Below are 26,144 nucleotides of genomic sequence, written 5' to 3'. Positions count from 1 at the left end.
CAGCGGTCAGCCAGTGAAGAAGGAAGTAGTTGAGCTGGACAGGATCGCTGTCTCAGAGCCGGGGCACAGTACACGAAGGCTGCCGGCTGCCAATCAGGAGCCACCACACAACGAAAGGTGTGGAAAAGTCGTGCCAACAATTACGCATCAGCCACAGATACCTTCATGTAAAACTGACTGTGTCGAGTGGTGAGATGAAACGAACGGTTCATCCCTGCCCCCCATCCCTTCCACACACAAGCTACTTGCTCAATTACTTAGTCATGTCTATGCTCATTGAAATAAACTCTGAAATTAAATTTGTATTCTTGGTGTGAGAATGACAATTATGTAGTTCCATGTATTTATTCAATTCCAATTTACTACATTTCAGTACGCAGCGTGGGATAACTTCGTTTACAATTAATCAAATCAAATTCAGTTGACTATATACTGACAGCCTATGTGCTGTGACCTCATTTTCAATAATCAAAACAATTTCAATTCATTACGTTTTGGTACACAACATGGGGAGATTTACATATCGGTATCCTCAATGAGTCAATTTCATTTCACTCATAAAGGTACCTGAGGCATCGGGTCCAAATCCTGAGTAGAAGATACAAGTGTAATGTAAGGTTCGCCTGTTACGTAAGTGAAAGCAAAGTGTCAAGATTCTTCAGTGCAATGAGCACAGTGACTGCAGCAAATGTTCCAGTACAGAGGAAAGCAATTGGATACCTCCAGTTTCTTTTTCGATCATTTTTATCCCGGTTAGATCAAGTAATTCCGTTATTGACTGATGGTGTCTCTGTTTTGTTTGTAAATAAAACTGTTCGCCATACTATAATGTTTTTAAAAACTGTATCCAATCATACCACAGTGATAAAATAATTTTGTATATAGTGCTGAGGTAGACCACTGTCAAATTTTGGCACATGAACTGTGCCAAAATACTCCACAGCTACAATATTTCGACTGCATAGTTAATTTTATAATTCATATACATACTTACGTCTTGTACACGATTTCATTTTGCATTTACTTTGTAGATTTACTGCGTTTATGATTTCTGGGAAATAATTCTTTTTTCGTAATACATGCTAAGCTAAGAATTTGATTTTCTATAATGTTATGTACTGTACATACGTAGACTACCCTTCACCATGCAAAAAAAAAAACAAAAAAAAAACGACTGGTATTATACTCTGGGTGTATGCATTGGTTCTAACACAGCCAATTGCCTATACAACGTTCAGTCTGCCTTGCTCAACGTCCATCTTGGTGGCTTTCTCTTGGGCACTGCACTGTCTGGTAGAGATGTCTATATCGGGAAGTCATGACTGCTATGTAGACACTCTATCACTTTCTGATGTGTCAGCCAGGTTCACGCAGATTTCGTAAAGCAAGTCTTTTTAACGAGAGAGAATACGTCTTCTCTGACATGACATTTAATGCAACGTAATAGTTAATTGCTGTAGAAAGACATTTTGTTGTTAAATAGGAATAAACGGTACTGAAAAGAAATCCTCTTTTCAAGAAGTGAAATAACAATATTATTACTATGGAGGGCAAAGACCTGAACGAAAACAGTCACTTCTCTTGGAAGAAGAAATAAACATAAATACTGTCTATGGGTGAAGGCCTTGTGACTAACAAACTCTGAAAGAAAAGTCAGTGGCTAATAAATACATAATGCACTACGCTCGATAAAGTTCAAGTCTCAATGAGAAAGTCTAAAGCTGAAGTTTGTACTCTTAGACTCAGTACGAGTTAAAATTCCGACAGGGCACTCCAGTTTCAAATTTCCACTCACGTGAAACACAGTCGTCAAGTTCAGGGTGGAAACCAAGAAAAGAAATCTTAAAAGTGCACTAACCGATCACTGACACGAAACAAAGAGTCATTGTGGAGGCGCCAATGTGAGTTCCTGAATAATGGAATGTGATCACATATGGCGCTTGACCCAGAAAACACTCTCGGACGCTCGGCGTGGTTCAAGCGCCAGCATAAATACAGACCGGGCACCAAGATACCATAGGCAGTACGTTCAGTCATGTGGCCCATGGAGGACAAATAGGTTCGTGCCGCCAGTGAACACAATTGGCGCCTGGGGGATGCCGTCTGATGGCCAGGTGGATCACCGCCAAGCAGCATGTGTATGTGGGAAGCTGAATCCTAGTATCGCTTCCCTCGGATGTGTTGTTGGCTGCCGGCTGGGTAGGCGCTAGGCCTACTTAAAGCACACTCCCCCCTCCCACCCAATCCAAAAGGAAGGAGAGGTGGAATCGCATCTCAACGACTGTGGAGAGTACTGGGTCCCCTCAGGTCAGGTGTGGAGCAGCAAAGAATCCCTGTCCCCTTTGCCCCCCGCCCTCCACCCACCAATCTGTGGTCAGTTTGAGGTAGAAGCAGAGAAGTACAGTGGCCTCATCTGTGCAGCTGATGTGGGTGGAGTGGAGCGGCCGGCATTACTGGCAGTGGTTGAGGAGTGCGCAGGCTGGAGCCAGTGTGTAAGGAGGCCATACAACGTAACCAACACACTGGACATCGAGGGTAGAAATCTGTATCAGAAAACTTCGAGAAGGAGATGGAAGATTAGTGTGTGGTAGCTCTACGGATGGGAATTCATTATGCAAAAGTACTCGGGATGAGAATTTGTTGAGCGAAGACTCTTAGGATGAAAATTTGTTGTGTGGTAGGATGGAAACTGTTGTTGCCTGGCAAGACAGCCAAGCCAATATGAGGAAGCCGAAAGGCACGCGTTTAAGCTCACACAGGCTAGCGTGAGGTCTGGAACGGGTCAGAGAAATGAGACTAGCAAAAATAGTACGTAGCTGCTGGAATACTTAACTTTAATCCATAATTGGTGAACATCGCTCTTGACGGTACATGTTTTACAGCATCAATAGTAACTGGTAATGGCGCCATGCTAGGTCGTAGCAAATGACGTAGCAGAAGGCTATGCTAACTATCGTCTCGGCAAATGAGAGCGTAATTTGTCAGTGAACCATCGCTAGCAAAGTCGGCTCTACAACTGGGGCGAGTGCTAAGAAGTCTCTCTAGACCTGCCGTGTGGCGGCGCTCGGTCTGCAATCACTGATAGTGGCGACACGCGAGTCCGACATATACGAACGGACCGCGGCCGATTTAAAGGCTACCACCTAGCAAGTGTGGTGTCTGGCGGTGATATCACATTCCTCCCCCGGAAATCGGCGGACGGTTGTGACATAAGGCTTCCGCCCACCGTGGAGAGGACCCCATGTTGGCGTATGCGACGAGGTGGGGAGCCTAACAACAGGCGAGGCTGTGCCACCCGCACCCTGCCATTTGGCCCGAGGGGAGCTAGGAAACGCCCGAAAACCTGCTTCAGGGTGCACGCCAACATGCGGTGTATGCGCCCGTACAGAGACAGGAGGGGCCGAAGGGTCGATCTCCATCGGGCCGGGGCACCCGACGGGCGAAGACGACAAATGGTCCGGAGCGGGCAAGAGTTCCACGAGGAGGACAACTGGTCACGGGAAGCGATCGGCGGCATGTGACCCAGGGAGGCGCCCGGCGGTTGCAGCGACGCGTCCACTGCGGGGGTCGCCGGCGGGAGAACAGGCGGCGGCGGCGCGTCGCCATGGGGCAAAATGGAAGGCAGCGTCGGTAACACCTGGGGCTGAGGCGAGCCAGTAGATGGGTCCCCAGGGCGCTGACCGGACGGCACCGTCGCTGAAAGCAGACGGGGAGCGGCAGATCCCTTGCGACGACTGAGGCGCAGCTGATTGAGATGCTGACGCACCTCACCAGAGGCCCCCAAAAACAGATACATAGCGCGGCCGAGGCAGCGAAGAATGCGCCCTTCGAGCCAACGCCGTGAACTTCGATAGTTGCGATAATAGACAACGTCGCCTGGGGCTAAAGCAGGTGTCTGCCGCTGCACAGAAACCTGATGCGGTAGATGTAGCAAAGACATCAAGGTTCGATGAGGGCGACCATGTCGCAACTCAGCCGGCGAGCGACCATCTCGGGGCTGAGAGCGATACGAGGACAAAAAGAGCAATAACGCGTCCTCCCGAGAATGCGACTCTTTCAGCTTCAACATCTGTGACTTGAAAGTCCTGACCAAACGTTCAACGGCACCGTTTGGCTGTGGCGAAAACGGCGCGGACGTCAGATGTTGAATACCATTAGCCTTGCAGAATGACTGAAATTCTGCGGACATGAATTGTGGGCCATTGTCGGAAACAATAGTCTGTGGAAGACCTTCAATGCAAAAGATAGCGGATAACGCTTGGATGGTGGCAGATGACGTCGTGGAAGACATCCAGACAACAAAAGGGAAATTACTGAATGAATCTACCACAACCAACCATCGAGCATTGCAGAATGGACCAGCAAAATCGATGTGTAAGCGTTGCCAAGGGGAAGTGGCTTTTGGCCATGCAAAGAATTTCCGCGGTGGTGCGGATTGTTGTTCGGCACACGCCGTGCAAGAAGAGCATATATTCGTAATCGCGGCATCGATTCCGAACCAAGTACAGTGCTGACGAGCAAGTTGTTTCGTTTGCACTATACCCCAATGTCCTAGGTGGAGAAGCCGTAAGACAGAGGACTGTAACGAACGTGGGACCACGACCCTGGACTGATCATTATCAAAACGCAACAGCAAAACACTACGTCGTACAAAAAGTCCCCTTGTGAGCAAAAAATCGGCGAACCAACGGATCCTCGATCCGTGACTTTGACAAGGGCCACTGCGTAGCAACAAAACGCAGAACGGTAGCAAGGACAGGGTCGGCAGCTGTGGCTGTAGCTACACGACGAAAATCAATCGGAAACGATTCGACCACGTCATCGGTTTCGGAATCTATGAACATACAAGCAAGTTCGGAGGAATCAAATGCTCTATCCTCAGCAATAGGCAAACAGGCGTTTCCGTGCTTAGCAGTGGACCGATACAAGATATCGTAGCGGTACTGCGAGAGGAAAATAGACCAGCGAATGAATTTCTGCGTTGTATGTGGAGGTACAGGCTTGTTCGGATGAAAAAGTGATGTCAAAGGTTTGTGGTCTGTGATGATGGTAAGGTGACGACCATACAAGAAATCATGAAACTTTGTAACACCAAAGACGAGAGCCAATGCTTCTTTCTCGATCTGTGAATAATTTCTTTGCACAGACGAGAGCAATTTGGACGCAAAGGCAATAGGGCGATCGTGCGAACCATCTTTGTGCGCAAGCACAGCACTGATCCCGAAATCCGATGCATCCACCATCAACAAAAGGGGCTTCCGGGGATCGAATGGCGTAAGGCAAGTATTGGAAAGCAACGCCGGTTTCTACTGGCGAAAGGCGCGTTCGCATTTCGTCGTCCAGACGAACGGAACACCTTTACGGCGTAAGCGATGAAGCGGAGCTGAAATGGAAGAGGCGTGGCGCACATATTTATGGTAGTAATTGATTTTTCCCAGCACACTCTGTAGCTGCTTCAAATTCTGCGGCGAAGGCAAGTCTTGTATGGCACAGAGGTGCTCTGGACTGGGATGTATGCCTTGGGCATTGAGTACATGTCCCAGATAGGGTAAGTCACGAGCAAAAAACACACATTTGTCCTTCCGCAAGCGAAGACCATTTTGTCGCAAGACCTGAAATAATGTTCTGAGATTGGCTATATGTTCTTCTTCCGTCTTTCCGTGGATCACAATATCGTCCAGATAGTTTGCTGCAGTAGGGACCGACGCACAAACAGTTTGTAGATTTTGCTGAAACAATGCAGGGGCGGATGCACACCCGAATGGCAGTCGTTTGAATCGGTACAAACCAAGATGCGTGTTAACCACCAAAACGCACTGGGATTCTTCGTCCACTGGTATTTGCAAGTACGCATCTGCTAGGTCCAATTTCGAAAAATATTTACCCGGGCACAGTTTGTCAAAAAGATCTTCCGGGCGGGGTAAAGGAAAAGTTGCAGTCACTAGTTAGGGATTCACTGTTGCCTTGAAGTCCACACAAAGTCTCAATTTTCCCGAAGGTTTTTGCAAAATTACTAAGGGTGATGCCCAGAGAGAAGCCTGCACACGTTCAATTACACCTTGTGATTCTAAATCGTATAATGTTCTTGTGACCTCAGCACGCAATGCGTGGGGAACATTGCGCGCTCTGAAAAATTTCGGTTGCGTGTTGACTTTCAGTTCCAAATGTGCTTTATAGTTCTTAGCGCAACTGAGGCCCAGTGCAAAAATGTCTGCAAATTTTTCACATAGACGAGAAACACTGGCTGAAGGCACAGTCTGGTTCACTGATAGGACCTGATTTACTATAGACAAGTTAAACAACTGAAATAAATCGAAACCAAACAAGTTCACTGCAGCAGAAGAACGAAGGACGTAAAATGACACAAGTTTGTTTGTCACCTGTATGTTGCAAGAAGGCTGCACTGTCCTAACGCAGGGAGCCCGTGACCTGAATATGTAGTTAGCGTAACATTTACGGCACGCAACAGAGGTGTGCCCCAGCTGTTTGTACGTGTCGTGATTGATCAATGAAACTGCAGCTCCAGTATCGAGCTGGAATGGTGTCACTTTGCCGTTAATGTCCAAGTCCACAAAAAGTTTTGTACTGCTGACGACAAGAGCGACTGTCTCGTGCATAGTGAAGTGACACTGGCACAAAATCACTTGCGACTTGACGGGATTTCCTGCGATGTCGACGCACACTATTTGTGAGACGAACACAGTCACTGTTCGAGAGAGTGGCACTGGGCGGAGTGGAATAAACTACATGAATTTCCATGGGCGAAGGTTCATGAGCCAGAGTATCCTTGGTTTGATTCCGATTCCGGCGCGAAGCAAAGGACCTGGAATGGTTGTGAGTGTCTGATTCGAGCTTTTTCTGGCAAACACTCTGAACATGGCCTTTTTTATTACAGAAAAAGCAAATAGCCTGGCGTGACGGGCAGTTCTCACACGAATGTTTAGCAGCGCACCGCGGGCATGATTTGAGCACTGCAATTGCTGCCGGCGCGGCACACGTGGCGAAGAGCCTGCGGCAGCAGCGCGGCCGGGCGCGAGGGCTGTTTACTGTTCCGCGCAGCTCGCACGGGTGGCGAAGTTTCAAATGATTCCTGAGCAAAGTCAAGTGTGTCCTGCCGATCCAGTATGTTCATCACTTGTGGAAGGGAGGGATTGACTAGTTTCAAAATCTGTTCCTTTATACGAACATCAGAAACGTTCTGTGCAATTGCATCACGCACCATAGTATCTGTATAAGGGAGTCCACATTGACACTCAAAAGCACAATCCCTAGTAAGGCCTTGCAAGGTTGCAACCCAATCCCTATTGGTCTGACCTGCCGTACGTTTCGTATGAAAGAACGTATACCGTTTGGCAACTAAATTGACTGATTCGTTGAAATATGCGTCTAATGCAGACAAAATTTCTTCGTAGGACAGAGTTGCTACGTCGCGTTGGGGAAACAATTTGACTATCACACGGTACGTGGACACTCCGACACACGATAATAAGAAAGGCTGCCGCTCGTTACCTTGAATTCTGTAGGCGGCGAGATGGAATCCAAATTGGCGTGACCACTCCGTCCAGCTTTCCAGTGCTGCATCAAAACGATGAAAAGTTGGTGCAACTGCGTGTTGTGGCTGCGTGAGCGGTGAAGCGGCGGCTGCCGCATCGTTTTGCAGTGCACGTTGACCCTGGACGAGCTGTCCAAGGGCATCCAGTAAGGCCTGCGTCTGCTGATTCTGTAAGCGATAAAATTCGGACATTACATTTGGAGATTGTGGCGAAGCCATTACGCAAGTAAATCAGGGCAGTATAGGTACGAACGCGAATTGGCCTCGTCGCCAAACTTTTGTGGCCTGGCAAGACAGCCAAGCCACTATGAGGAAGCCGAAAGGCACGCGTTTAAGCTCACGCAGGCTAGCGTGAGGTCTGGAACGGGTCAGAGAAATGAGACTAGCAAAAATAGTACGTAGCTGCTGGAATACTTAACTTTAATCCATAATTGGTGAACATCGCTCTTGACGGTACATGTTTTACAGCATCAATAGTAACTGGTAATGGCGCCTTGCTAGGTCGTAGCAAATGACGTAGCAGAAGGCTATGCTAACTATCGTCTAGGCAAATGAGAGCGTAATTTGTCAGTGAACCATCGCTAGCAAAGTCGGCTCTACAACTGGGGCGAGTGCTAAGAAGTCTCTCTAGACCTGCCGTGTGGCGGCGCTCGGTCTGCAATCACTGATAGTGGCGACACGCGGGACCGACATATACGAACGGACCGCGGCCGATTTAAAGGCTACCACCTAGCAAGTGTGGTGTCTGGCGGTGACACCACAGAAACTACGCAGTCACTTGGGATGTGGTTCCATTTGCGGACGCACTTGGGATAAAACTGTTTTTTTGTGGATACATTGGGGAGAGAAATGCGTTATGTGCAAGCACATCGAAGGGAAACATGTCGTGAGTAAGCACTTGGGAGGGAAATATTTAGGATATTTAGCGCATATACACACATCAAAAAAAGTTTTGCATCACCTCGGCTCCGAGAGTTCCAAAACCTGAATAGAAAATTGGAATAGAGCGCAACATAAACATCATTTCCGCCCATTTTTACTGCTCATGAAAAACACACATTGCATTTTGTACCACCAAATAGCGAGACCTTCAGAGGTGGTGGTCTAGATTGCTCTACACATCGGTACGTCTAATACCCAGTAGCACATCCTCTTGCCTGTATTCGTCGTGGTATACTATCCACAAGTTCATCAAGCCACTGTTGGTCCTGATTATCCCCCTCGTCAACGGCGATTCGGAGTAGATTCCTCAGCCGGCCAGAGTGACCGAGTGGTTCTAGGCGCTACAGTCTGGAACCGAGCGACCGCTGCGGTCGCAGGTTCGAATCCTGCCTCGGGCATGGATGTGTGTGACGTCCTTAGGTTAGTTAGGTTTAAGTAGTTATAAGTTCTAGGGGACTGATGACCTCAGATGTTAAGTCCCATAGTGCACAGAGTCATTTGAACCATTTTTTAGATCCCTCAAAGTGGTTGGTGGGTCGCATCATCCACAAAGAGTCCTTTTCAATCCATCCCAGGCATATTCGATAGGGTTCATGCCTGGAGAACATGCTGCCCACTCTAGTCGCGCGATGTCGTTATCATGAAGGAAGTCATTCGCAAGAATTGCATGATGGGAGTGCGAATTGTCGTCCATGAAGACAACTATCTCGCCAATATGCTGCCGATATGGGTGCACTATCAGTCGGAGGATGGCATTCACGTATCGTACAGCCGTTACGGCGCCTTCCATGACCACCAGCGGCGTCCGTCGGCCCCACGTAATGCCACCCCACAACAGCAGGGAGCCTCTACCTTGCTGCATACGCTGGACAGTGTGTGTGAGGCGTTCAGCCTGACCGGGTTGCCTCCAAACACGTCTCTGACGGTTGTCTGGTTGAAGGCATATGCGACGCTCGTCGGTGAAGAGAACGTGATGCCAATCCTTACCGGTCCATTCAGCATGTGGTCGGGCCTATCTGTACCACGCTTCATGGTGTCGTGGTTTCAAAGATGGACTTCGTCATGGACGTCGGGAGTGAAGTTGCGCATCATGCAGCCTATTGTGCACATTTTGAGTCGTAACACGACGTCCTGTGGCTGCACGAAAAGCATTATGCAACATGGTGGCGTTGCTGTCAGGTTCCTCCGAGCCAGAATCTGTAGGTAGCGATCATCCAATACAGTAGTAGGCCTTGGGCGGCCTGATATAAGCATGTCATTGACAGTTTCTGTCTCTTTGTATCTCCTTCATGTCAGAAGAACATCGCTTTGGTTCACTCCGAGACGCCTTGACACTTCCTCTGTTGAGAGCCCTTCCTGGCACAAAGTAGCAACGCGGACGCGATCATCCCGCGGTACTGACCATCTAGGCATGGTTGAACGACAGACAACACGAGCTGCGTACCTCCTTCCTCGTGGAATGACTGGAACTATTCGGCTGTCAGATCACATAAATCAAACAGTGGGAAAAGCAGACATCAGATTGAGATTCGTAGGAAGAATCGTAATCAAGAATAGCTCATTCACAAAGGAAGTGCTTTATAAGGCGCTGGTTCGAACGGTTCTTGATTATTGTTCGTCAACATGGGATAACTACTAGGTAGAACTGATACAAGTGAAAGAGGAGAGCCAAAGAAGAGCGGCGCGTATCGTCACGAGATCGCTTAGCGGGCCTGAGAGTGTTACCGACATGCTCAACAAACTCATTGCCAGACAATTACAGCAGCTTCACGGATAGGTTTACTATTGAAATTTTGAGAGAGATCTTTCCGGAAAGAGTCGGGCTACATATTTCCTCCCACATACACTTCGCGTAATGACGGCGACGATAAATTTCGAGAAATTACAGCTAATACAGAGGTTTACCTACAATCTTTATTCCTACACGCTATTCGCGAGAGGAGCAAGGAAGGGAGGATGAGTTAGAACTACCATAAGTACATGCCACCACACACCATTAGGTGTCTTGGGGAGTATGAGGTAGATGTAAATGAGTTATAATTGTTATGTCACGGAGGAATTGTGTAGAAGTGAACTCATATAATTTTCTCCGTCCTATAAATGTTCAAACGTGTGTGAAATCTTATGGCACTTGACTGCTAGGGTCATCAGTCCCTAAGCTTACACACTACTTAACCTAAGTTAATCTAAGGACAAACACACACACCCATGCCCGAGGGTGGACTCGAACCTCCGTCGGGACCAGCCGCACAGTCCATGACTGCAGTCTCCGTCCTATACATCCAACTGCACCCTTGAGTTTTTACTACTTTAATAAAATTTGTAAACTGCATCCGACACTCTACCCTCTCATCAAAAAACACCTGTTAACGAATGATACGCAAACGTATACGATATTCACATACCAATACGATGAATGTCTTTTCCCAAAAAGCTGTAGAACTGGTCTACAGTAGTTCTGTTTCACTCGTATATTGGTTGCACTGATACGTGACTATTAACTGATACTAACTACAACAGCGCAAAAAACTGTGCTAGGTTACAGAGTGGACGGTGCTGGTTTGCCATCCTGGATTTTACATTTTTCAAAATTTTCCTTATTTTTCGCATATTTTCCATACGTGTCATAGCTTGTCAGGTATACTGCATTCTTGCGCAGTGAAGCGACACATACTATAAAGTCTCAATCTATCTACAGTGTTTATGACAACTGTCAACACTGACAGGAGGACCCCCTCCTCTGTAAACTATACTTCACAAAAGCAGTTTCAGCTAGCGTCGTCCAGACATCCTGCTATGATTGGAATAAATTAAGCACAGCAATAAGATCAGAATGACATGGGAACGTTGAGCTGCCGCTAGTGGATCGCAGCAAAATAAACATGTCCCTCAGGCTTGGTTCCATCGATAACTTAGGGGGGATCCAAGCCCAGTAAGTTGACAGCCAAAGTTATTTCTGCATAGTTTACAGGTCTATCAAAACCAATGATAGTTAAATATAATCAGTACAAGGTAAAAGAAAGAAAAACCATGGCAACGAACCTAAAGAATGATTGTCGGTGAACCTACGTGTTATCTCTAATATCCCCGATTGTTTTGTTGCGAGATGTACGAGAGTAAGTGAGATAGTGAATTGTTGCAGCTGTACAAAAAATTTGCTTCTGGCTACGGTCCATGTTTGGGATGTATAGAACATATACAATAATTTACGGGTGCTTTTAGTACTTTCTCAAGCGAATCAAGCCTTTATTGATTTTTCTCACAGTTTAATTGAATCGTCCTTCATGTCACGTAGTTTACTGTATGTCTGTTAGTCATATTTTGTAAGTACAGTGATGCTGTGTGGGGTATCCCCTGAAGCCATTAGCAAGTGTTCCATTAAAAAACTACAGTATTTTATGGCCTATAAACTTCCTCCTGATTTTGAAATGGAATTTGCTTGCTAAGAATATCAAGTACTCCAGCAGAGCAATGTAACTGGATGTATAACTTAGATTTCCACATGTCTTACATTCAAATATCTAAAAAAACTAGAGATGGAAAGAGTGTAGCTTGCAGCCGCTTTTTCATCTCGAAGGAGTGTACTTCTCACAGCCAACTTTCGTGTGCTCATATTATTGCACAATGACAGCATCACTACATATTCGTTTTATACTGGAAAGGAGCTACTCCTTGACCATTTCCACTTTGTGGCAACGCTGTATTTGTTGCAGTGTGATGATTGTCAATTATTAAAACCATAAGATGCAGACAGAGTGATGGCGACAGAGGGCTTATGCCATGGCTTCTTAATAAACTATGAAATCACGTATTAGTAATGCAGGGACGCATTTCTCTTAACAATAGTTTATTTGTCGCACTGTGGGAGGTGCTCATTCTCATATTTAAAGAGCGGGTACTTATGGAAAAATAGGTTGCAATTGTAAATAGCTATGACAGGTGGAGTGCTTACAGAAAATGCCCAATATTTTGCTGCTAATAGCGTGAAATTAAGATACAAACTTGATGGTGGCGATTTTGGACCTTCATTGTCGTAATATTAGATACCATTTTTAAGTAGTATAACACTTTGTGACACAGTTCACCTAGGGGACTAATATTTTCTGCCATTTTTGCAGCAAATGCCTTAACATCATAATATTATGGTAATTCAGCTAAACACTGTAAATTGAAAGCGTGTATCTTGTAAATTATGGTAATATTTGCCGTCATTTTTTAAGTAGGATAACTCTGCTGCTGGCGCTCCATGATCCTTCTTGTCCCTGCTGTGTACAGAGCAGGAATGATGAAGTCCATGCGTTTGATCTAGAAATAAAAGGAGGAGAAGAGGGAGGGGGAACTTGATTCCTATTGCTCCAGAAACATAGGGGGGATTCGAGGGGAATGGGGGTGACCTTGAATGTACCACATACAACAATTACTTCAGGTGTATGGGAAGTTTGGGAATCCCTGTGGGGAAGGGGATTGGGGTGACCTGGAAGGTGGCTTGTGCAACTGTCACATGTGTAACATGATAGGCCAGAAGCCTTGTCCTATCACTGAACTTGCGATATGATCGTTATCCGTCTTTGAATCTGAAATGTCCCGTTACCATAAGTTTGCCCACTATCGACCGTCTCATTTCAAAAATCATCAACGCTGTTAGCATGTAGCACATCTTACAGTCGAGGTCCTTTCTCATGCAGGTTTGTAATGTTCTCACGATCTGACCGATAAGCCAAAGCCTCAAATCCTCTGGTACAAAATTCTACCATCGTGCTGCACGGTGATGTGGCCACTAAAGTACGCACATTAGCTGTTGCTACGAATGACTGGTGGCGCTCAACGACTCATAACTCTGGAAATCTGGGTTCGACAAACCGCAGCGTAATCAATGAAAAATGAAGTCCATAAGCTGCTCGTTATTTGAATGACCCAGGAGGAATGGTTTGCTAATTGGCTGTCACTATAACGGCGCGAGTAAAGCCAAAGGCCTTTGACATAAGCATAGTAATTTCCACAACCCACTAGTGCAGCATTAAGCCACATGTGCCGAAGCATGACTGTCCGGTCAGTGATCAACAAAGTAATCGACGACACTTCGACTTTGTTACGGCAAACAACGTATGTGTCACCTGCTGACACCACTCAACAACAATCCCGCACTGACTCGTATAAATATTAGTCGTAGGGAAAGGCTAGGGACGAAATCAGCGAGTCATCGAGTCAGCATCTTCTGTAGTCCGGCCTTACGCCATGAGACCACCACCGCACAACTGCCGTCGTGACAGGACCGCCTGCTGGTGTTACAGCTGCAGGGACGTTGGATAAAAGGTGAAGTCAGGCCGTCCCAGCCGCGCGACCCACTCGGTGCCTGCCGACCCCTGATGTCCCCAGCCAGGCGATGAGACCAGGATTTGCACCCCTGATGATGAAACTTATCTTATAATCAGTGTGTTAATTTTTCATTTTGTTCTGGTAAATTCTTAAGATGAACCAATTACTGAGTAAAGAAAAATGTTTCATAAAACGTGTAATATATTAAAAACCAATCAGTTCTTATTAAATGTAGTGCATAAGCATTGTAAGGGAGATGTTGAAAAAGACATTCTTTGTGAAACTTTCATTTTTCTTGAAACTAAATATTGTATAAAAGACGACTTCCTCTTCTCGTCTGTCACCTCCACTGCTACAGACGACATGATAGGAGGTATGTTTCTACGGCTCTCTGTGTATTGTACTATTTATTGAATAATTGACTTTAATCAAATGTGACTACAAGCCATTTGTACAATCCTATAGCTGATCACGTTAATTTATAGTGTGAGATTTTCTATATTTCAGATATATATGTCAGGATACTGCACTCATTGTTTGAGAGCAGAACAACTGAATGCTATATCGCCTCGTGTCATTCAAATAATTACTTTCATACAGAGTCCAAGCTGCATATTTTTTTTCAATTCTGAACAAATTGTATGTACATGTATCAGAAATATTTCCTTGTTACATGTAACATGCTGAACAGGACACCTGACGAGAGAAAAGTACAAAGACGAATCTGAGGAGAAAGAGAACCTTAAAGGGAGTCATAATATGCATGTATTGGACATCCAAATTATTGTCAAGCATTACAAAACTAAATTGCAGCCATCGCCGCAAGCAACAAAAATACCAGATACGGGCTTCCTTGATTAATTACTTGCTTATTAATTTCAATAAACGTGAGATTTATTGTAGGCGGATCATATCCTATCAAAATTTTCGACTTGCAATTTAAAGAATCTGTAACTGAGTTAAGTGTTGCATGTTCAAAGCTCGTGGCATTAAGATGACCGCTTATGGACAGAGAGTAGCTAAATGTCGGCGCTACGGCGCTACTTCTCTCTCTCTTTATCTCTCTCTTATTTTTATTTTTTTTTTTATGTGGCGCGCTTCTGCTGGAAAGTTCTGTAAGAAATCCAATTACTGATAATTGCTTTGCTCACACGCATGCACGCTCCAGTAAAGTTAATGACATTTTTTTTTAAATTTCTAATTTTGTTATGACGAAAATTGACAAAATGAATAACATAGAGCACGTTGTGAAAATAAAGGCTAAGAGAATGTCGAAAATGGTAACATAGTGCGGCCTAGCGTCAACATTACAGACGCGATCGCCATTGTGATTGAGGAACAATACACCCATCCCCATCAGAAGCAGTTCAACATTCTGCAATAGCAGATGCTCTTGTAAGTTATGCCAGTATTAGACACAATAATGGGGCTAATATTGATCGAACTCACGTGACATCAGTAACAAACTAAATGAACATGGCAAAAGACAGTGCGATCAAATTAAATTAACACTTGATCATGGATCAAAAGATCAAGCAGATCAGATAAAAATAACGCTTGATCAGATAGAAAAAGAACAGTCAGATCAGATTAATGAAAATGACTGGAATACGTTCCGAAACTGGAGGGTTAAGGGACTCTTACAAAGGTATACCGGCAAAAATAGAACGATTATATGAAAAATCAGGCTCATTAAAGACGGCACAGTCAGTTTCGAAACTTCTGTGTAGCAACTTACCAAACAGTTTCAAAATATGGTCATGGAACAGGAAGTCAGAATCAAGGACCGTTTTGACGGGTAGTGTCAAGAACTCAAAAATGAAGTTCCGTCTTGGCTGCGGACACAGGAAGCCCACATTAATGAATCGCTTAGTAGCTGGACAGGCTGTGTGCCAAGAAGTGTTATGTGAATTCAGCGCATCGAAAGATGTTGTAAAGAGTTATCTAATACAAATTAAAGAAGAATTAAAACACGAAATACACAATGGCGCGAGAAGTAAATGCCCGGGCCAGTCACATGCGGCCATAATTAGCCATGACCAACGGGACCGTGCATGAGTGATCACCGCTAAGAACATTCGCCGGAGGCGTTTTCGGTAATTCGCATCTGTATGACAGACAATACAGAGAAACAGCGAGACTGGTCAGTCCATGTACGAACACTTCATTCAAACAAGTAGGCAGAGGACCGCCTTTTTCAGCTATTGTGTTAGAAGAAAGCCTTCTGAAAAACTGCGAGGTTTCTGCCGGAGGAGAAATCTCCACACCCAGTCGTTTTCATGAGAGGATTCAGATGTGTATTGCTTCAATCCTGGAACGACCAACAAAAATCAGTAACAACATACATGTTACGGCCAAAGCCCGAAGACCCACCAGATCGCTAACTGGCCGGGCATTTCGCACTTTGGCTGAGAGGGTTGACCAAAGTCCTGTTACTTGAAAGAATCGGCGTATATTCGACTTTGGCCAGCCATTTCACGAATTGGCCTGACACTGCTGGCCAAAACGCGATGTGATTGCACTTACGTCGGGAAATCCCTGGCTAAATCGCACCGCGTACTGTGATGAGGCAACAATGTGCGGTAGGCAGCACTTCTCTTACTTTCAGTGTTAACTGTGCCGTGCACGTGGTAGCTGATACTTTTCCGAGAAGGTCCTGCCTCTGCGCCTTGTTTTTCTCCTTGGTAGATTGGATTAATTGTGAGTACTGCTACGTTTTCTGGAATTTTTATTTGTGGTATTTGTGCATTTTTCAGATATGGTTAGGAAACGTCGGTTAATTAAGTGAGCTGCTTTTTTGTTTGTCTGTTTTTTTATTTATTTGCTCCCACTTCTTCCATTTGTGAAGTTTCGTGAAATGTGATATACCGACCCCCGCTCCACCCCCCTCCACTCGTGTTCTACCATGGCCCTTTTAAATAAACAACATATTTACTAAACGTACTTAAAGCTTGTCTTTCATGTATTACTTTTTTTCTGTGAAAGTGGACCAGTAAATGATAACTACATTATTGTGAAGTTCATTTTAACGAGTTTAATTAAATTATTTGTTTTGACAGCTGCCAAATGGCTGTCTATGATCACAGTCTTTTTTTTTAAATAATTTCTTCAAATAAGTTAATACAAATTAGGTGGCGATACTACCTCCCCCAATTCCTCACTCACTCTATTTGCATTCGTGTGCTTCCTCTACGGTAATCGGTATAAAACACTCTAGTAAAAAAATTAGAATATACACGTAAAGTGAAAAGCTTTTTATTCGTTTAAAAACTGATTTAAAACTTTAAATAAATAATGTTTTCATTGGCAGGCTGCATTAAACACCTTTTTAACACTTGAAAACACCTTGCTTTAAACGCAACAACCCTAAGTAAGCCCTAGTATTCATGTTTGTAACCGTCGGACAGACCGACAAAAAGGTTCTTGGAAGTAGTAGGCCTAACCGTTTTAACAGATCACTGATGTAGACTAACGTCACTGAACCTTACTATTCATATGAAAGACAAAATTGTTTGTATCGTCTTCCGAGCCTTATCGTTACGTACCTTCTCAATTTCTAATGTTGGTTGATCACTAAGAGAATTCTTGTCAGTGAACTTGAGCTTAGCTTCCTTTCACAAAAGATTACCCTCTCTCTGTGACATTTGTTTCGACTTGTCACCAGGCCAACTAACACACACATTATAAAAGTTTTGGTACAAATTCATTTTAAACACAATAACACACATTTGTGAGTCGCAGATTTTCGTGACTTACATGTGCGAAATCGGCCGCTCTGGGAGGGAACTTCCCAAATGTAATCTGCCACTTGTGCGGCACGCCTTTCAGATCGGGGAATCCTGGGCATACGCACGTATAATGCATTCAGTTCAAATTACAGTCTCCATAAAGGCTGGTATGTACTTCAATATTGTCTGTGCTCGTGATTAATTTTATAAACAAAATGTTGTCTTTTATAATAATTGGGTTCTTCTGAATTAAAAAGTTAAGTGAGATTTTAATTGCCCTCCACCTTTAAATGAGATTTGGTGGGGTTTTGCCGGACTAATTTCCTCCATTTTGAGCTCACGTAATTAATGGACGTGCGCTAAATCAGTACTCGATCATACCGGTACTAATTATTTTGTAGTAGGACCTAGGCTCATCACATGTAATACATTCGATTTCAATTTTTCGTACCATTCTTCCGTAGGCTGACCCATGGCTACTTCACATGGGAACGACATTCACGATGAAGGTGGGATACATGCAAATGCAGAAACGACATTTGGATGAAAACCAGGTTCCTGGACACGGTGCTGAAAGGAAAAAGCAAATAATAGCGGAATAATCACAAGAGATAGATACTGTTCTTTTATAGAGGATGTTAAACAAGCCAAAGCAAAGCAGAGAAAAGAGTGTGTTGACTTTCGTCGACTAGGAAAATATGAAGTTATCGAAGTTGACGGAAAATAACTTATTACACAACAGCCTTATTTTGTATTAAGTCCATACATAGGAGCTGTTCGAAATATTGCTCGGTATTCACTTGAAAATAGGAAATGGAGGTCTCAAACGGATGGAGAAGAAACTGCAGTTTAAGCACAAAAACGGCACCAAAGAGATCATTACTTTGTATCCTCGCTTATGCAAGACTTCTCAGATTTAACTGTCTAATCCAAAGAAAGGTTTAGTATCCAAACCTCTAATATTTAAATAATTTAATTCAAAATGCCGGATAGATCTGATAGACATGCAAAGTAGCCCTGACGGGGAGTGAAAGTATATACTCAGTTACCAAGATCACTTAACCAAGTTTATATTACTGCGACCCCTGAAAAGCAAAAAAGCAGAAGAAGTTTCTTACCATTTGTTTAACATCTTTATCACTACAGGTACCCCAAGTGTGCTGCAGTCAGATAATGGTAGAGAGTTTTCAAACCGATCTATAAATGAGCTAAATAACATGTGGCCTGAACTGAAACTGGTACAAAGAAACCCCAGACAGAGTCAAAACCAAGGTCCATCGAACGGGCCAACCAGGATGTACAAAATATAATAATGACATGGATGCAGAAAAATAGCTCAGAACATTGGGCTGCGAGTCTTCGATTCATGCTATTCATGAAAAACCATTCTTTCCATCAAGAAATTCAGCAGTCGCCATACGAGGCAATGTTTGACTATAGAGCAAAAGTGGGGCTGAGCACTTCAAATCTGCCTAAAGAAATTATTGATAACGCAGTGACAGAGGAAGTCCTTGAGAAAGTCGAACAAGAAATGGAAGATGCTATAAATGTAGGGACTACTCCCAACGATGAAACTGCCGTCGTGGATGGTAATAATGGTAGAGAGTCGAGACTAGTTACGTGACAATAACGAAGTGAAAATATTCTGTATGGTTTGTGAACAAGACTGTAGTGGAGCTCGTTGTTGTATATCCTGCGGCAAAGATGTGGATGCAATTTGTGGAAGAACTAATAAAGCGGAGGAAGGATACGGAGGGAAAATTATTTGCAAACTATGTTATAATAAACAAGAAAGCTGGAAGAAAAGGGAAGAAGATCACGATAATTTGCAAGCATAAGGTGCAAAGATGCTTAAAAATTCAGATGCAAAATTTCCACCTGCAAAACTTGAAAACAATGTTCGCATCCGTATACCAGATGTTGACAGAGATAGCGGACATGCCAGAAGCATTTTTGCAGCTGTAATGAACGTCAGAGGCACTTTCTACATGCTGGGAACAGAACGAGGTGATCTCAAGTAACTATATTCCAGAAACGAGTTCTCTATTCTGCACGAGAAACTGCTTACTCTGGAATCCGTGGACAAACCATGTCGTCTTTACAGTCACTGACCAGTGGCAAAAGATACAATCGATGCAACTGCTCTACTAAATGCGCCACAAACCGATGCAAATGTAGAAATAAGAAAATATTGTCTAATTTCAATTGTCATACAAGCATAACTTGTTGTAATAAGTGAATATCGGTTGTGTTAAAACAAAGGTTTGTAAAGTGGAAGGATTGCATAAAGTTTATATTTTTATAAGTGAGATTGATAAAATAAATAGATTGTCTACAGCATGAAATTATACGTTTCTATTCACTCTTTATTTATCTTCCGATTCTGGCCGATCTGCCTGCGCCGCTTCGCAAACTGGCTAGCCAGAACTAAAGAAAATATTGGACATTGTGCGATCAGTTTCAAGCGATGTTGGCCGTCCCCTGACTCATGCAATTTGAAATTGTTCAATCATATCCGCTTTGCTTCTTTCTTCGGCGTTTGGCCGATAGCTCCTAGCCACTTCACGAATTGACCGGACGAATCCCGAAACCAGGAAAAGGTCGGACATTGGCTGGCCAATTTAAAGCGACATTGGCCACTTTGCGATGTGGCCGGAGGCCGGCCAGTTATTTCGGGCTTTGGCCGTAACACACACACACACACACACACACACACACACACATATATATATATATATATATATACGAGGAGATGCCGCTCTATGGGCTATAGAAACAGCAGAAATACGTCAAACGTATGAAAAGTTCGAGAAAGTCTTGTTGGAAATGTTTATGGAAATATGTTGAACTCTATTTGAATATGACGAGATATTGGATGAACTCATGTCACACTATGACGTAATAAAATTACTAAAATCGAAATTACCTGCACATTTCAAAGAGAAATTAATGCGTGCACAGAAGGCGGTTTATGTTGATTCTCGATTAGCTAGACCTCATACATGGGGATTTAAAGAGCAGTTCTGGCAAGTGATATATGAGCAGCGACACATGAAACTAGAACGAAAGTATAGTGAAGGGGTGCCTTGCCTCGTGTGATCTCGAACAGTTAAGAGGTGAAGTGCGGAGGAAATCCAATGGCAGATTCTGCAGCGGATGAAATCTTCAAGTAAAGTAAAGTAAAGCACTTCCCAGATAGGAGCTAAGTTACAACGCAGCGCGGCGGCAAGTGCTATCATGTTTTCCTAAATATGAGACTGTACAACATTTACTAAGGTCTTGCCGTGGTGGGTCGAACACAGGGTAAAAACGGGGAAACCTGTTGTTTCTTTTGTTCATGCATTATGGAGTCCACCAAGGCAGGACAGTGCCAGTCAATTGTCTCTTTCAAAATGTAAGCTCGTGAACAGTGCAGTTATGAACTAACAGGAAACTGAGATGAAAACCTACCATACGATGACACTTTAAGAAAAGCTTGTGTTGGTGACACTAATGAATGAAAAAAATACGTAACGCCTAGCGATAAAAGAAAACTGTTGATGTGTAAATAAATATGAAAAAAAACTAATCATACTGATGTGAACTGAGACCCCAGTATCGAATACGGACCGAATAAATAAAAGCACACACTCTCAAAACAACCATTGTAAACTATTGTGCAAAAATGGCGATGTATTGACACTATTTTTTTGTGTACGGTAAGACAAACTGCGTACCGTAGAGAGCTGATACTGCTGTACAACTGTTGAAAGTAACCAACCCCAATAAGAGGTCGTCCTGGAAGTATAGATCAACCGAGCGATCCTGTCGACGGCAGGACGCGACTCGGAGGTGCTGGGAAATGCGACCGTCCTACAGCCGTCTCGCCCGAGGCATACGACACAGCACGTGACGCTACAGGTCTTACGACTGCAAGCAGCTATCTTCGGCGGAGAGCGAGTAATTATTTCAGACGAGTTTAGTAATTCTTGACTGAGTGCTTAAATTCATGCAGATTCTTGACAGCACACGGTAGTATTGTGATCTTTAGTGGATACCTTTTCAATAACGTATTGATTTCTCGACGGCTCTCCACGGAGCCAAGCGTTCGCGAAGTGTGGCGGACAAGCCGACTAGCGTGTCGTCATAAGTTCGTTGCAGGGCCTGTATATCTCATTGGCCCCAGTCTCGCCTTGCTGATGTCACTGCAATCTTCAACCAATGGCGCTCATCACACAGCAAACAATTTGAACTTTTCATCGACAGACCACTATAATAAACAATGGTTCTGCAAAACAATAACTATGTGAACTAAATCTGAAAACAAGATTCCATAGTATAGTCAGACTGAAACACAAACTTGTAATAGACTTCGATTGCGAAAATTTCAAAGAAAACAGTACGAGAACTATTGTATTTATTAAAAATTGCAGACATGAACGCTGAAGCATGACAATGTGTGAAAATATACTGAAAAAACTTATATAAAATGTTTTGTATGATATTTCATGAACTGAATGCTAAAATCTTTTCTTATTCTTAACAAGTTGATAAGTTATTGTTTATTATTTGTAATTTTTATGTAATTGCGTTAATTATTCAAAATCCTTGTAATCAGAAATTATTCAGAACGAGGGAATCTGAAGGTTCAGATCGGGGTTTTATAGTCCATTTTGCCTGTCACACACCCGAATAACCGAACAAAACAAAATATTTGTTTGAATGACACCTAGAACAATTCCAGCCCTCCTGAGCGAGCCAATAAACGCTCGTACTTATTACACCTTAAGTCATTTCTGTTAATATGTATAACAAGGTGCAGCTGGAATAAAAAATTTGTAAGTGAATAAAAAAGCTATACCCCATCGCTATTAATTAACTTCAGCTGAATTCTGGAAGTAAGGTGCTTGTGAACCATAACTTTCAGAATTCTGGAGGGCAATGAAGTGTAGCTTATAGTAAGTGTGTTAATTTTACACTTTTCTGTTTGTAAATTCATAAGCTGAACCTATGAGAAGAAAAATATTACATAAAACATGAAACATATTAAAAGCCATTATGAAATGTAGCGCATAGGCATCGCAGGTGAGAAGCTAAAAAGACATCTGTGACTCTTTCATATTTTTGGGATAAAATGTTGTGTAGAAGAGGACTTCCTCTCTCGTCGTCGCTTTTACAAACGACATGAGGTGTGTTTCCAAGTCTGTCTGTACTACTTATTGAATAATTACTATTATTTATTGAGTAATAAATTCAATTTTATTCAAATGGTGTCTGCATGTCATTTGCAGGCTCCTGTAGTTGATTACATTAATTTGTTGTGTGAGCTTCTCGATGTTTCAGATGTATGAGTCACGGCTGTGCACTTATTGTCTGAGAGCAGAACGGCCAAATGCTATATCACATCGTGCCGTTTAAATATTACTGTCATACAAAGTCGAACCTGCATATCTTTTATTTTTATGTCCAATCTAATCCTTGTTAAAAGATCTTCGTCCAATCTGATACTTGTCAAAACATTTTCTACGTGGAAGTCAATACAATATTTTCGCGGTCAAGGAATACTTTCGAACAAAGAAGATGTAAAATAAAAAAATAAGAATAAAACAATAAACAAACGCATCTGGTGCGCTACATCGTCAAAATCCCTAGCTGGTTGGAGGGCCCTCAAACGCTCTCAGCTGGCGAGGGATCCAGCTACATTTCTGGCCAAGGTAGTTTTTGGCAAACACGGAATCAAGCAGTAGAAACTCTTGCCGTGTACAGGCTGGCATTCTTTCTTTATTTCTCTCTTTCTTTATCGTCGCCTTGTCCCACGTCACGTAGGGTCGGCGTTGCTCTTCTGGATCCTTCTCATCCATAGTACTCTATCCATTGCCTCTTCCTTCTTCCATCCTTTCTCCCTTAGGTCCCCGGATGTCTTATCCTTCCATCTCATCTTCGGTCATCCTCTCCTTCTCGCTCCTTCAATCTTTATATCTTCAACTCTGTTTCCGATACACTCTTCCCCTTTTCTCGGTAAGCGTCCGTACCACCTTAGTCTGCTCTCTTGTATCTTTTTCCCCACGGGTCCCAATTTCACAGCTCGACTAACAAATTCATTTCTAATCCTGTCCTTCCTTGTTACCCCACACACCCACCTTAGCATCCTCATTTCCGCCACTTCCATCTTCCTTTCCTGGGCTACTGTGATTAGCCATGTCTCTGCCCCATATATCATAGCAGGCTTTACCACCGACTTGTACAATTTCCCTTTAAACCCAGTGCTCACCTTCTTGTCACACATCACTCCACTCAACTTCCTCCAGTTGTTCCAACCGCCATTTATTCTGTGTTGTATCTCGCTTTCCAGTCGTCCGTCCCTCTGTATGTACGACCCCTGGTATTTAAATATGTAGACCGATTTCAGCTCATCATCCTGGATCTTGCAAGACCTCATCTGCACATCCTTCAGTGATAAATATTCTGACTTTGTCCTGCTAATTTTCATCCCTCTTTCTTCTAGAGCCTTCCTCCAATCCTCCAGCTTTTCCTCAAGTCTGTCGATGCTCTGCTCACAAAGAACCACATCATCCGCCAACATCATATTCCACGGCGCTTCCTTCTTCACATCTTTCACCAGCACATCCCTAATCAGGTCAAAGAGGTAGGGACTAAGCGCAGACCCTTGATGTAACCCTATTTTTACTGGAAACTCCTTTGTCATGCCCACACTACTGCTCACCTGTGTCATTGCTCCTCTGTACATTTCCTTCACTACCTTCACATACGTCTCTGGCACGCACTGCTCTCTCATGCTTCTCCATATTTCGTCCCTTGGGACTCTGTCATATGCTTTCTCCAAATCAGTGAAAGCCATATGTAGATCGGCTTGTAGCTCCCCGTGTCTCTCCACTATCCACCTCAAAGCATGTATTGCATCAGTCGTTCCTCTTCCAGGCATGAACCCAAACTGTTCTTCACACATCACAGTCTCCTTGCGTAATCTTGCTTCAATAACTCTTTCACGAATTTTCATTGTGTGTGCCATCAGTTTAATACCTCTATAGTTACTGCAGTCCTGCACATCGCCTTTCCCCCTAAATATTGTCTTGCTGAAATGTAAGCCCAGGACGGCTTGCTATGAAGGACCACAAAACGGGGCGTAGAATATCAAAAATGGCTCTGAGCACTATGCGACTTAACTTCTGAGGTCATCAGTCGCCTAGAACTTAGAACTAATTAAACCTAACTAACCTAAGGACATCACACACATCCATGCCCGAGGCAGGATTCGAACCTGCGACCGGAACGGTCACGCGGTTCCAGACTGAAGCGCCTTTAACCGCACGGCCACACCGGCCGGCTCGTAGAATATCGTCGACGTACCTGTACACTGTAAGGGTGCCGCGGATGACAACCAAAGGGGTTCTGCTAAGAAAAGAGATTGCATCCCAGACCATCACACTTTGTTGTCGGGACGTATGGCGGACGACAGTCAGGGTAGCGTTCCACCGCTGTCCAGAGCATGGCCAGATACGTCTTCGCTGGTCATCGTGGTTCAGTTCAAACCAGGCCTCATCACTGAAGACAATTCTACTCCAGTTAACGAGTTTCTAGGCCGAAGACGTCTCTAGAGTCGCCCCGGACAGCGGTGGGATACCAACCAGTCACCCGCCATACGGCCCGACAAGCGGGAGTGACGGTAAGCGGTGCCACTTCCTCTCCATAGCAGGACCTCTATGTTGTCGTCCACGGCGAGAGGTCCGTCAGCGATGTTATACGTCCCATTTTATTGCCCTTCATATCAAGCCATCCTGTGGTTACAGTTCAGGAAGATGATGTCCACCCTCACACGGCGAGAGTTTCTACTGTTTGTCATCGTGCTTACCATATCCTGCTTTGGCCAGCAAGATCGCCGGATCTCACCACAATTAAGAACGTTTCGAACGTTATGGGCACAGCCCTCCAATACCTCGTGATTTTGACGATCTGACGTGCCAGTTGGACACGTGTTTGCACGATGTACTTCAGAAGGACATCAGTAACCCTATCAGTGATTGCCAAGCCGAATAACTGCTTGCATAGGTGGACCAACGTGTTATTAACTTGCTCAATTTATGAAGCTCTTTCTTTTGAATAAATCATCCAGTTTTTCGGAAACTGTAATCATTTATCCGTTTGGATAATTCTTTCGTAGTGCGTCGTTTATTTGTTTTACAGTGTACATCAAAAGCAGAAGGCAAATGCGATCGCATCTGTATGGTAAAGATGGAACCTGACGAGGTTATTCACGATGATTTACTTTTACTTGATGTATGGTAGACTTGTAACTGCATCGTGCCATCGCATTTATGATGCACCTTTCCCGATGAAAAAAAATTAGTAAATGCATTGCGTACGTTTTTGTACCACATAAACACTTTTTTCTCAAATTTTACTCTGCCGGCAAGGAATCGTTAGTTGCAATGTCTACGCTCCCGCCACTTGCCGTGGTTGAGCAGGCTGCTTTCTCCCCTGGTTAGCAGCAGAGCAGGCCCAAACCGCCGTGTCAGCATCTAAAACAATCACCCTGTAATATAATGATAATGTCTCTCCAATTTATTTAAACATTTGAAAGCATGTGTCTTTTCCATGTTGCTCTGTTT

General features: G+C 43.9%; 1 protein-coding gene across 1 annotated transcript; it reads right to left on the bottom strand.

The window, feature by feature from the left end:
• Nucleotides 1-18,036: 18,036 nt before the first annotated feature.
• Nucleotides 18,037-24,313, bottom strand: LOC124556250. The gene is made up of 2 exons (XM_047130238.1): nt 23,789-24,313; nt 18,037-18,108 (listed from the first exon to the last, which is right to left on the bottom strand). Exons 1-2 carry the CDS (start codon nt 24,311-24,313, stop codon nt 18,037-18,039), a joined length of 597 nt encoding a protein of 198 aa, XP_046986194.1.
• Nucleotides 24,314-26,144: the final 1,831 nt, after the last annotated feature.

Source organism: Schistocerca americana, chromosome X (genome assembly GCF_021461395.2).
Source record: "Schistocerca americana isolate TAMUIC-IGC-003095 chromosome X, iqSchAmer2.1, whole genome shotgun sequence".
NCBI lineage: Eukaryota > Metazoa > Arthropoda > Insecta > Orthoptera > Acrididae > Schistocerca > Schistocerca americana.
This window is presented reverse-complemented; position numbering and strand designations above follow the sequence as displayed.